The sequence below is a fragment of the Drosophila gunungcola genome, unplaced genomic scaffold (genome assembly GCF_025200985.1).
Source record: "Drosophila gunungcola strain Sukarami unplaced genomic scaffold, Dgunungcola_SK_2 000001F, whole genome shotgun sequence".
Taxonomy (NCBI): Eukaryota; Metazoa; Arthropoda; class Insecta; order Diptera; family Drosophilidae; genus Drosophila; species Drosophila gunungcola.
The window spans coordinates 1596349-1610269 of NW_026453197.1; the positions used below are offsets into that span (position 1 = coordinate 1596349).

The following is a 13921-nucleotide window of genomic DNA, read 5'->3' on the forward strand; positions in this document are numbered from 1 at the left end:
ACTCCGTCTCTCATTCGACTCTCGCATTCGCCGTCGTCAGCACACGCGCACGCAACGCACGGCAGCAACACCAGCAGCAGTACGGCATACGGCAGCAACATCAGCAGCACGGCAGCAACACCATCAGCAATTCGGTTCTCGTTCTCGGTTTCTCGTGTCGTTTCGCATCGGTTCGTGTGCCTCGTCATTAGCCCAAAAAAAAAAAACAAAATAAAATCAACGAAAAACGACAAACGAAAGATATTATAGCCAGGGAAAAGGCGTTGAGTAGAACGCACCTCGAACAGGTTTCGCCGTCGTCCGGAGAAACAGAAAGGTGCTCAATTCCGCCCAGTGTGGAGGTATTTTTTCGGTGTTCCCGCTACAAAATACAACAAAATAAATACAAAATAGGCACTTTCGCGTCGGGTTTTAACAACAATTTTCAAGTGTTTCTGTTCGCAAACAACACAAGCTGATAGAATATTTGTGACTGTGGCAAAAACAAAAAAATACAAATTAAAGAAAAGCTGTTTAGCTAAATCCAAAGAGAGAGAGAGAGAGAGAGATCCAAAATTTTTGATACGCAAAAATACAAAATACGAAATTTGATAATACAAACTATAGCCAAAATTAAAATCAAAATCAATTCCAATACCAAGTGCAACATGGTTTCCCACAAAATGTTCAAAATGTCTAACTAAAGAGTAACTAAGAGTAAAGAGTTAAAGCGCATATTATACGGATTGAAAGGGCATCGTCCATCATCTACATCCTCATCTGCGAGATCTTCTTTGGAGTACGAGTACTGAAACTGGAAGCAATCCCCACAAGATGCTGACCATGGAATCGGATATGAAGGGCAGCCTGCTGCATGCTACGATGCCGCCGCATCACACGAGTGCCGCGTTGCACGGACATGCTGCATCGCCGTACTCGGCACTGGCCCCCCTGATGAACCTGGGCCAGTCGCACCTGACCCACTCGCAGCTGAGCCACCACAACCACCATCACCACCACATGAGCGCCCACATCGCGGCCAGCCAGAGTCCCAATCCGCTGAGTTCGCTGCAGTCCTCAATGGCCAATACCCTGAATGGCAGCCAGGTGGGCGGTCAGCAGCAGCAGAGTTCGCCCCTGCACAGCTCCAGCGAATTGAGTCCCACGCAGAGCAGCATTGGCAGCCACCACATGACCTCGCCGGTGAGCCACCAGCAGCATAGCCAGCAGCAGCAGCAGCAGCAGCACTCCCAGCAACAGCAGCAACACTCCCAGCAGCAGCACCTGGCCGCCGGATCCGCCCTGAGCAGCCTGACCGGCGGTTCCAGCAACAACAACAACAACAGCGCCACGGCCAACAAGAACCAGCAGCACGCGGACCGCGTGAAGCGGCCCATGAATGCGTTCATGGTGTGGTCACGGGGCCAGCGGAGGAAAATGGCCTCGGACAACCCCAAGATGCACAATTCGGAGATCTCGAAGCGGCTGGGCGCCCAGTGGAAGGACCTCTCCGAATCGGAGAAGCGGCCCTTCATCGACGAGGCCAAGCGGCTGCGGGCGGTGCACATGAAGGAGCACCCGGACTACAAGTACCGGCCACGCCGCAAGACCAAAACGCTGACCAAGACCAAGGAGAAGTACCCCATGGGCGGCCTCATGCCCGGCCAGGCGGTGGGCGGAGGCGGGGCGCCGGGCGAGCCGGTCACGCCCACCCGGGCGCAAGGTCAGCCGGGCCAGAATCAATCGCTCAATGGCAGCGGAGGCAGTGCAGCGGCGGCGGCGGCGGCGGCAGCAGCGGCGGCCCAACAGGCGCGCCAGGATATGTACCAGATGAACGCACCGAACGGATACATGCCGAACGGCTACATGATGCACGCCGATCCGGCCGGAGCCGCCGCCTACCAAACCTCCTACATGACCTCCTACATGGGCCAGCACTACTATCCCCAGCAGCAGTCTAGTCTGGAGCAGCAAATCGGTGAGTAATCCTTGCGTGGATTCCGTACTTTCAAAAATAATTTTCGAATGTGTAACAATCGGGCTTTAAATGAATATTTATTCATATTCTGACGCAACGTAAATATTGTGAACGGCCCCGGCGGCAATCGGCATCATAACTTTTTTACATTTAAATATTAATAAGTAATACGTAAAAGATTATTTCGATTTTGAGATTGTCACATATGCCAACGTCTAATCTCCAGACCTAAGCTGCAGCTTTTTTTAACTTGACTGAAGTGACAGACCTGAATCTCCAGAAATCCATATAAATAATGGAAAATATAAAAAAGTTTAAAGACTTGGGGAGGTTTTTTTCCAAAAATCCATTTTACAATGCAAGATTATATAAGTAGAATCTGTTTTAAAAGTATGTTATTGATTATTTAGTCTTTTAGCAAAAACGGCTTTTAAATGTTTGAATAATATCATTTTGTTTTTTTATTGGTAAAATTGTAGCCAACCTTTGCTGTTAACATAAATGTTTAAAAGCATTTAGTGCCAAATAAGTAAAGGCTAAATATGTTCATTGTCAAAAAAAATATCATTTATGATGGTTGAAAGTATCACTTTGAATTTAAATACAAATTTTACCGCATTTTAGATGCACAAAGATTTGCAATTACTATGCACAGTTTGTTTTTCGATTACAATGGTCTTTTGGGGCCTAGAACTTGCACGATAAAGGTTTATTTTTCACTAGGCAACAATTCTTATAATTGTTATAATCAGCGGTTCCTTCTTTTGAATAAGCACCGAAGAGAGACTGTTGAAGATAAAAAATTGTGCAAGCAATTCAAATAAAACAAATAGCTGCAATTGTTAATACAATTTAGAGCATAAGTGGCAACACGTTTAATAATGAACACTAAAGCGCCTTATTACCTTCCTAAAAAGTTACATTCACAACATCCACTTAAAGCAACAATATTATATATATAAGATAGACAAACTTTCTGTGATTCAACATTCTAAATTAAAGCCGTTCAATATCGGAATCAAATCAATTAAAGGCGAACGAAAAAACCTATCAAATTAAATGTCTTTCATTCAAACAGTTTATTAATCAAGAATTTAAGGTTGATTAGCTTTCAAATCAAACCAATTGGTATATTAATATTAAAATTGTCAATAAATAATTTGTATTCAAATGTAACTTTAGCTGAAAAGGAATTTACCATTTAATTTATTTGCAGTTTCTTAATCTTTTTTTGATTATTTGTATGCTAATTGTTGGAATTCCTCTTTTTCTTACAGGAATGTGTCACCAGCAGCACCAGCACCTCCCGCATCTGTACCAGACGGTGTCCGGCGGACAGACCTCTCCGTACGGCAGCAGTCTGCAGCAGCCGGGATCGCCGTCGCCCTACGGCGGCAGTAGTCTGCAGCAGCAGCCGGGCAGTCCGGCTCCCTACGGCGGAGGGGGTGGCGGGGGGACCCAGGTCTCATGCCAGAGCCACAGCCCCAGCGACTCGAGCATCAAGTCCGAGCCCGTGTCGCCCAGTCCCAGTGCCATAGCGCTCAACAACAACAACAACATCAACAACAACCACATCATGAAGCGGGAGTACAGCTCGGCGGCAGCGGCAGCAGCAGCAGCGGCCGGCGGCGGGGAGCTGAATCACCTGATGAACATGTACCATCTGCCCGACGAGCAGAGACACCTGCTGCACTACCAGACTGACTCGCCGGACCTGCAGCAGCAGCATCAGGCGATGCAGCAGCAGCAGCAACAGCAGCAGCAGCACCAACAACACCCGCAGCACCACCAGACGATGCAGCAGCAGCAGCAGCAACACCACCTGCAGCACCAGCAATCGCTGAGGACGATGGCGCCACTGGCACATATGTGAGAAATGGCCAGCGCCTATGGAGCAGCAGGCTCCAGTGTGAGCGTATCGCCCCCACTGCCGCCGTACATGCCGACGGCCTCGCAGCAGCAACAACAGCAGCAGCAGCAGCAACAACAACAGCAGCAGCAGCAACAGTTGCTCAATGGACGGCCTAGTCCGACGGCATCGGGGTCGTCGGGCGGCCGCTCCTCGGCGCATTCCAGTGGCCATACCGCCGCGCATTCACCCGCCTTGGCAGCCGCCTACCAACTGACCCCCTCCGCCGCTGCACCCCTCTCCAGCGCCAGTGCTTCGTCTGTTGCTGCTGCTGCTGCTGCGGCAAATGCAGCGGCTGTTGCTGCTGCTGCTGCGGCGGGCTCTTCGTTCGCCGCCTCGGCCAGCATGCTGGACATGCAGCAGCAACATCTCGAGGAGCAGCAACAACACCACCATCTCCACTACCAGCAGCAGCAGCAACACTACCAGCAGCAGCAACAGCAGCAGCAGCAACATCTCCCGCAGCAGCAACAGCAGCAGCAGCAGCAGCAACATCAGCTGTACCATCACTATCATCCTGGCCACGAGGCAGCGGTGGCCGCCAGTGCTGGCCTCTTGGATATATCCACATTGTAAATTATTGAAAATATTAACTAAAAGCCCTAGGATACGCACACCACCCACACACACACACACACGCAGACACAATTTTAGCCTTAGTTCTTAAGCAGGTTTAATTCGAAATTGCAGAGTAAAACACACACACACACACATACAGACACCCACACACACAGGCGCATATAAATAAATGAATAGGATTAATGTTTAGTCATTTAAATGAAGCATACGCACTGTTGTACCACAATAGGAAGATGACAACCAACACTCACTTGCATTCCGTACTGTTCTGCCTCGATTTCCTTTGATTTTCCGCATTTGCTGCATAGCTAAAACAATTGTGTGATACAAATAAATTGTTGCGAATTACTGAGACAACAAATCGTTTGATTTAGCATTTCATTTTCACCCACTTTTTGCTGTACAAATCATTCTCAGACATTAAATGTGCGTTCGAGGGAAGCAACAAAGAAAACAAAACGAAAAACACGGAAGCAAACACAAGTTTAGTAAGAATAAAGACAATTGATACGAGAAAAGAAGGGGGATGAAAATATTTCAGAAAAGCTAAGAAAAATGTCAAAAACATTCTATTTTATAAATTCTCTTATGCATTAAGTAATTATAATTATTATCTATTATATAAACAATTTAATTATTAATTATGCTTACAAATACAAGACAAGACAACCATAATTAATTGTAATAAAGCGAAAAACAAAATTATTATTATTAAAACATAAATCGAAACGAAGGCAAGCATCTACTGCATAATACAAAAAACACAGCAAGAAAAAATGTTAGTAAACCTAAAGAAAATTTAGTAAAAACAAAACCAAGAAACGTGCAAAACGTGAATGTGAAACATGGAGCAAAGGCAGATAAAACATACAAATCCAACAAAAACATTGCCAAGCACCTGGAAATAATAAAAACAAAACCCACAAAAAATCCGCAAAAAAACAAATAAAAGAAAAATCTTTACAAAAATTTCAAATTATTTTTATTTTATATTTGCCGTCGGCAAAAATGGGAATAGCGATGCCAACCGAGGATCCGTGAATTTTGCATATCGAGTTGATATGCATCTCTAATGTGTCAGATGCTTTATATTCAAGTTTTATTTTTTATGACCCCCTCACTGTTAAGTGGGCTGCGTAATTCCTAAGACAAAGGCGATTAGAGTAGTAAAACTCAAATGAAATGCACGCATTGTCAACATAAATAAAGTGTTTGTGGATGTCATTAAACGAACCTTGACAAATTAGAACAAAACGTGAAATGCGATATTCCCATTAAAATGTTTCATACACTGCCTCGTTCCATCTGAATATTTCTACGCTCCACAATAATTTGGAAATATCATGTCAATCGCATGCCGTAATCTGGCATTTCAATATTTATCTAAGTGCATTTTGTCAACGATTAGGTGCAGTTTTCGTGACCGGAAGTGGGAGCTTTGTAGCCGACACCGTCCAAACTAATTCTACTGCTCATGCATCAAGGTTGAAACACAATTATTAGGAATTTCGATAATATGCATGTTGATATATAATTTTTTTCAGATCCGCTCACCAGACCCAGATTGTCCAATCACTCGACCGTCGGTGAACGGGCCTACAAAACCCCATAATACCCACTTAATATGGCTAATTTATGCTGGCCAGACCATCACATCTGGCCCACGCGCTCCGCCAACATTTCAAAAAGCTCATAAAAAATTATGATATGTATTATTAATGAAAATTGCAAATTCAGGGGGGTGGGGGAGGGGGTCGGTGCGTCACAGGGCACAAAAACAAACAACGACTTTGGCTTCAAAACAATTTATTTATTATGTGCAAACATTATACACTGTTTACTACACTTTTTGTGTCGTTCGTGAAATCGGCTGATTATTATAATTTCAGTAAATGCTTCGGCTTAAAATGAAAGCTGCCGCGGAATTTCAATTAATATATTTCCAATTTTTCACAACCTTTCCTCTGTTTTCTGCCATTATTCCAACTTTGCAATCAATTAGTGCCAAAGATTTTTAATTATAAAATTTTACATCCAAATTATTTTCCGCTTCGAATGTTTAACCCATGCCCTGGGTTGATTAAAAATGTTCAACCTTTTCTTTTGGCTCTAAAATACCCATTTTATTTTTCTCTGCTTGAAACAGTTGGCATACATAAAAAACGAGACCCGATTTGCATTTGTCGCAATTTTCATAATATTCACAGATATTTTTGTGGGCCTCTGCTTATCTTTGATTTTGAGGCCTGTTTATTTGTGTTGAAATGCGAGATTGCCGAGCGGCATGTTCGAGATACATGCATAATTTTTCAGCATTTTTTTTTGGTTGAGTGAAACAAATGCAAAACAAGGGAAATATTTATTAATGCTATATGGGTGTCATTTGGGCTAAGTTGCAGCAGATACGATCTAGCTCCACTGCGTCATTTGTTTGACATGCAAATTGCAGATCGTCAGGCTGAGAGATCGTTTCAGTCGGTTGCGCCTGATATTTGATTTGGATTTATTTCGAAATTTATTTTTTTTGTTCTCTTGTCGGCCAGCTGTGTTTGCTTACTTTTAATTAGCTTAAAAAATTGTTCGGCGTTCTGCGTTCTGTGTTCTGTGTTCTGTTTATTTAAATTTTATTCCTCCAACTAATTTTTTGTGGCGCTGTCATTTGTTGCAATCAGTGAGAAAATTAAACGAAATCCCGATGACAACATTTTTATTGCTACTCGCTTGCCATTAAAATTAAGAGCTAATCACACGTTTAACAAGATTTTGTGTTGTGTGTGTTTATTTGGTGGTTTCTGACTTCGATCAGTTTTTTGGTTTGTTTTCTCTAGTGGGCACAGGTGCTTAGGTTTATTTTTTGGCTGCAGCTGAGTCAGCACAGCAATCGACGATCGTGAGAGTTTTTCGTTTGGCTTTGTTTTGGCTCTTTTGATTTAGTTCATTAATTGGCCATAATAGTTTTGTTTTATAACTGGGTCTGTGGTGAACTTGAATTTATTTATTTATTTATTGAGAGCTGGGTGACATACCAGTCAAGTAGTTAGCATCTTTGTATTGTTTGTTTTTGTTTTAGTCCTCAGAATTTTTCCCCAGTTTATATCTGTGGGATTTGCTAATCAGATTCACTCTCTCTTTCTTTGGGGAACCGCCTTCAACCCTTTAATTATGTAAACAATAGCTAAGCGAGTGCCAGACAGAGACGGCAGCAGAGATGCAAAGATAGATGGATAGAATTGAACAACTAATTAAACTTGAACAATGGCGAAAAGTTGGCAAACAAATGTCATTACTTCGAATTCTGTCTGGGCAGTAAGTAGTAGTAGTAGTAGATTTGGAGTGTTTCGTTCGGTTTTCGTTTTGGGCTGGTTGACACATTTCTGGAATGTAGGCTAACCGAGTGAGACATGCAACGAAATCGAGTTGATTCGTAAGCCCAAAACTGTAACAAATTCGGAACTGGGCCTGTTTTTAAAATTTTTTTTCGGCTGGCTGTGGCTATTCGTTTCCGAGATGCGAGTACATAAACAAATCGGATTAGTTGACAAAAATCCAATTAGCTCTGGGCCCCAAACCAAACGGTTAACAATTTTCAACCGGCCGAAGTAGGGGAAATAAGTCGAGCATTTGATGGATGTGTGGCAGGCGTAAGAATTTATAGACCGGTGATTTGATCGATAGGCCTCGATGTCGAGCGATGATTTACGAGGCAGGTACTACAGTAGGTACAGGTAAACGTCCGGGGATTGATGCAAATTCTCAGACTGCCTGGCGACCCCGGAGATAAGCTGACGGGACGTCCACCTGCACCGGAAAAGGTGGCAAAAGATGGAAAAACCCAAAACAACAGGCTGTTCGCAGTGCACATGTAGCACAGTACCTGTACACACGGATAATGAACCTCTAAAACCCACGCCTCGCAAATCCGCATCCTCGTTTTTGGGCAATAAAGGGCTAAACAAACAGGCTCGACAATAAGTCCCTATAGATGGCTGTGCATATTATCATAATCACCAATAAAACCAAAACCCTGCTCGCAAACTAATCCACTGCAACCCATCTCGGGCCTTGTTACATTGAGGGATTTGTGGTCCGACTAAACTTGAAGTTTATCTGCATAATATTCGTTTTCTGTAGCCTCACAATTCCCGGTATTCCATCTCGACCCGTCAGCCCATCCACCCGCATTTTCGCTTAGTGTAATTCAATCACATAATATGTTCTTCGGAGGGGAGGAGAGCCTGCATAAAGTGCGCAATCTGAATCCCATGGGGCCACTGGCTAATCGCTGTCTAATTATAATTTTGCATTTTTATCGCCAAGGGTCTGGTCATGTTTTGGGTGGAAGAGGGGGAGGGGAGGGGAAGGGGAAGGGGACGGCAAGGCCGTTTCTGTTTCGGGTGAAGTTTGTTTTGCAATTAGGCGATTAGTCACGCCCTGATTTGTCATTGATACTCCGTCCGTCCGCTCGATTGCTCAGTTTCGGTGAGTGTTATGAGCAGTAGAGTTTACTGAGGCCCTGTAACTTAACTAAATAAACTATGCGGGCTGGCTTAGTGATACAACAGACATGGGGGTGGGGTAAAATATGCAGATAGCAAGCAAGGAACATGATATGCGATGCCAGAGGGGAGGTATTCTGTTGCATTTGGGTTTTAAGGAATTTCAATGTAGATTTTGTAATAGTTATTTGTGGATATATTATCATATTTTTTAGGTACTTTCTTTATAACTTTATAATAGGGTGAACAACAGAAATTTCAACCAAACATTCTGTTAACCTTTAGAGCAGCGAAGCAACTGTTATGGCTTTTGATTATTTTAAGGCCTTTTCTAATATTTTAATTAAAAGCATACTAATAATTCAACCCATAAAATTGATTTTTTAAATAGCTGACTGGGTGATGAGTCAATATCTCGTCGTTGATTTAAAGACCTCAATGTTCCAAATTATATTTTGTAAATAACTAACTTCACAAACATAGGTATATATTAGGAAACCATATCTTTAAATTTCACTTAAAGCTCAAACTTGTTTATGTAACAATCAACATTTTAAGGAAGGTTATACAATCGGTTGATTTAAGTAAACATCACAATAAATTGTTAAGAGATCTCAAAGTTTTTTGCTGATAATGTTAGAATTAAGAGAATTTGTACATGGCACAACCGTTTTTACTAATTTGAATTAAAGTTAAAAGTAATAAATTTTTTTTGGTGGCAGATAGATTACTTTGCAAGGCTTTCATCCAAGTAATACAAAACCTTAAATAGTGATGTATTTATGAGTTTTAAGGCTGAACAACAGCAGCAACAGCGCGATGCACTTGTGTCACTTAATTAAGTCGGCGTTTTATTGTCGTCATGGCAGCATCGTTGCTCAAGTTAATTACTCAGAGGAGGTGGCTCAGTGGGGGAGAGCCTAGACTCCGACTCAATCTCCCCACAAATCCGTACCTGTGGAAGGCACTACTTTTCAACTGGCTGCAAGTGAGCATAACAATTCCCCACTCTTTCCAGGATGCCGAGTCCTGAGTCCTGCACTTTGGCGCATTTGTTGATTCGCACACTTGAACAACGTGATGCTGATGGTGATGGGCCAGGGGGAAAAGGCACAACAACCAGCAGCAACAGCAACATCAGCAGCTCTTATCTTAATGAGTTTTTATGCATCTAATTAAATAAATTGCACCCTCTTCGGGCTTTTGGCGCCATGACAACTCTCAAGTCTGCAGAAATCTCTCTCTAATTTTTTCGCTAGTCAGCCTTAGTTGTTGTTCGAGGGCGTGGTCCAACTGCATTTGCGATTGCCCATGGAACCTGGTTAAAAAACACACCCACTAAATAAAATTCAATTTTAATTACAATTTTTGCGCTCCCTTCCCATATTTTCGCCACTCAAATCGATTTTGCTAACCAATTTTTTCCACAATTTGTATGGTGTCGTATGTGTGATGTGTGTGTTGTGTGTGTTTTTATATAAATATATATGGCTGTGTGTACTTTTGTGTATATATATTTTTAATCAACCGCGCCCAGACACAAACGCTTAACAACATTTTCAGTGGCTTTCATTTCGAATGTCCGGCAGTTTGTTGAGCCGCAAAGCAGCTACAGATTGTTTTTATATATGGTACACAACTCTTTTTATGAACCGTATGGATTTATTTACTTGACGTAGCCATTCCCTGCACTGCCATCGTCTCTCGTCCATCTCCGCTCATCACATTCGTCGTCGTCGCATTTTCAATTTTTCGCTTGCAAATTGGAAAAGTTCAAACGCACACACGGTCTGCCTTTGGGGATGTGGATGGAAAATCGGGGGCCCCCGTCCAGATCCAAAAGGGGCATCCGAAATGGCGACTACGGCCTGACCGGACTCCGAACCTAGCCCCAGACTCAGACTCTCCAGGACCAGAATCACAGACACATGAGTGCAAAAGCTGCCGATAAATGCGACGACTACGGGCGATGCAGCACTGCAATCAAGCTGACCCATACACAGTGGGCGGAAAGCTATTTAATTGACTTGAATTATGCAACACAAGACCTTGCAGAGGGTATTATAATTTCAGTCAGAAGTTTACTGAAGGAGACATCTCCGACACTATAAAGTATTTATATTCTCATAATTGTTTCTTAATTTTTTTTTAGTTTTTCGAGATATAGTAATGGTTCAATATTTCAGAATTACATGAAAATCAGACGACTATCGTAACTGCTCTATTTAATGTATTGCACTTTTTTTAAAAATTAGTTTGGAAATAGTAATAATTTGAATGTTCAGATTTACAATTTTAATTTAATTCAAATCGGATATCAAATAAGTGGCATGAGAACTTGAGCTTACATATACACATAAAAATCGAAATTTAAGTGTTTTCAAAAACATTTAATTTTTCAATAGCTGCAAGGGTATACAGACTTCGCCTTGCCGAAGTTTGCTTTCTTTCTTGTTACGATTAGAAACATAATCCATTACTTGATTTTCTTTAATGATTTTCTTGATTTAATAATATTCTAAAAATAGTTTTAAAATAATCTATTTGGATACATTTTTTCAATAAACACGAGTCCTTTAAGTTGTTGTAAATAAATGAAAGTCTTCACAATTTTATTTAATTTTTATTTTTGGGATCTATATCTTGAAACTCTCATGTGCAAAATTTGTAATGAAATAAACACATTTTAGGGAAGGTTTATTATGGATTTATTGAAGAGAATATAAATAAACATAAAGGGTTTCAAAAAAGGATCTTTAATAATTTTCAAAACGATATCACCCATGGGCCTAACCTCATTTGAAAAAGTGCTTAAACGCCCATGTAAAATATTTGAACAGAATGTTTTTTGCAATTGAAATCAAGTTAAGTAGTTTTCATACCAAAGTGCAATGGCAATTCGGTCGTAGCTTATGTTGCATTAAGAGAGGCGGAATGGGAAAAGGGGCGGGACGCATTTACATACGCACACCGTCTCATACTTATTTCGAACATTTCGCCATGTCCGACAATGTCAGCCCCAACGAATGACTGCTTGACTGACTGAATGACTGACTGACTGACGGACTGCTGGATTGATCGACTGTCGCAGTGACCAATGAAAGCCGACGTCTGTGCCGTCTAGATAGGGCGTGCAGCTCTTTGCAGGCATGTGTGTGCGCGCTGATTGATTGATTATTTGTTCCGCATCACTCACCTGGAAAATTCAACTGAAGTGGCAACTTTAATTAATTTGCTTATGTTTGTTGGCCCGACTAGCCTCAAAAGCCAGGCCAAGCCAGAAGTACATACTACGTGATAAATGGGAGGCCAGAGTATATAAGAGTAAGTATATATGTACATACACAGTTTAATAGACTTGGGCTGGGCGGCTGTGACTGAACTTAATTATGGGGGGATATAATTTAATTTAAATATGTACAATGTACAATATACACATATAGAAGCCATCCGTCTGTGACCTGAATTCACATCGGAAGTCAGGATGAACATGAGAGTTAACACACAAAATGATGTCATGCTAAACTGGTTTACTTGAGACACGCTGCAAATATTTTACTGTCCGGCAGACAAACCGTCATAAACTAATCGTAGACAATGCGAACGGAGCTCCTTCGTAAGTACCACTTAATCCATGTCAACGGGGTTAAGTCCATTGGTCGTACATAAATTCCGAACTCAAATACCAAAAAGTGTGGTAAACACATCCACAAATCAAAATAACTGTTTTCACACATCTAGGCCTATCAACAATGGGAAACCAGAATACAAATGTACCAAAAACAAAGACGCTTACCAAAAAGTGACCAAATCCAAGCGCTGCGATGGCAAGAAAATATTTAAAATACCAAATGAGACTTGACAAAAAGCATAACAAATTAAGACTTATAATTTAGCGTGCGCCAAAATACCGTTTTTTCTCAGATAGATCGATCGACTCAAGAAAACAATGATGCCTGCGGAGAGCTTCGTTTGATTTGTTTATGAGAAAAACCGACGGGGCATCGTACCGCATTGAATTCCCCCGATTTCGTTGTCATTTTATAGCATTTTAAACGACAAATTTATCATTTGCTATCCGTATTGGGCATTCAAAACATTTCGAACTTTCTTTCCAGATAAATGGAACCTGAACTAACCTCGGTTGTTGGGTCCCGGCCTAAGCATTAATTAAAAACTCGGTAAATTCGCCCGACTGACAATGATTTCTGGCCAAGATTGGCTGGAACGATGCGAAAGAGCAAAGAGTTGTGGAACAACTGCCACGAGGCAGGTGGCGGCGATACTACCAAATGTGTTCAGTATAAATGCTTAAATCTTACCCTTAAACATAAAAGTATGAAATGAGTTAATATGTTTTTAAATTAATATGTATTTGACTACTAAATTAAGATCTGGGAGCGTTTGTATTGCCAATGTGGTACATAACTTTCATTTTTATTTAACATGTCTAAAAAAAAAATGTTTTATTTTATTTCTAAACTAAATTACGATATTAGGTTTAACATAGTATAAATTCATTGTTATTGTTACATAGTTTGTAAGGGAGTAAACAATAAAACGGACCCCTAAGTTATTTATTATAAAACAAAAAAAAAAACTTGTAAACGGTTTCCAAATGTATATTTTAATAATTTCTTCGGGTTTCCCGATGAACACTTGCTACAACCCATACGCCGTTTTTTACCCTCCTAACTGAACTATCCCAGTTGCAGCAATAATAACTAGTAGCCACTTAATCATTTGCTCGCCTCACTTGATCCACTTGTGGCAATCCACTTAGGACAAATTAGTTTGCTGACTAGTTTGCCGTTGAGTGAACCAATTAGAGGCCCAAAAACAGAAAATGTGGGTTGGCCAAGCGATCGCTTAGAAGCGAACAGGGAGATTTGGCAATAAAAAATCGGCAAAAGGCGGCAGCTGCAGAGGAGTGTTGTCAACAAACCGCAGCCCATAATGAGGCTGAGTGTGAGGCTGAGT

At 41.5% G+C, this 13921-nt stretch overlaps 1 protein-coding gene across 1 annotated transcript; it reads left to right on the plus strand.

Moving 5' to 3' along the window:
- Positions 1-252: 252 nt before the first annotated feature.
- LOC128261863 (methylcytosine dioxygenase TET) lies at positions 253-5418 on the plus strand. Its single transcript, XM_052995779.1, is given in 2 exon segments — positions 253-1957; positions 3235-5418. Coding segments are annotated over 2 exon segments (2352 nt in total). The 5' UTR covers positions 253-813; the 3' UTR covers positions 4443-5418.
- Positions 5419-13921: the final 8503 nt, after the last annotated feature.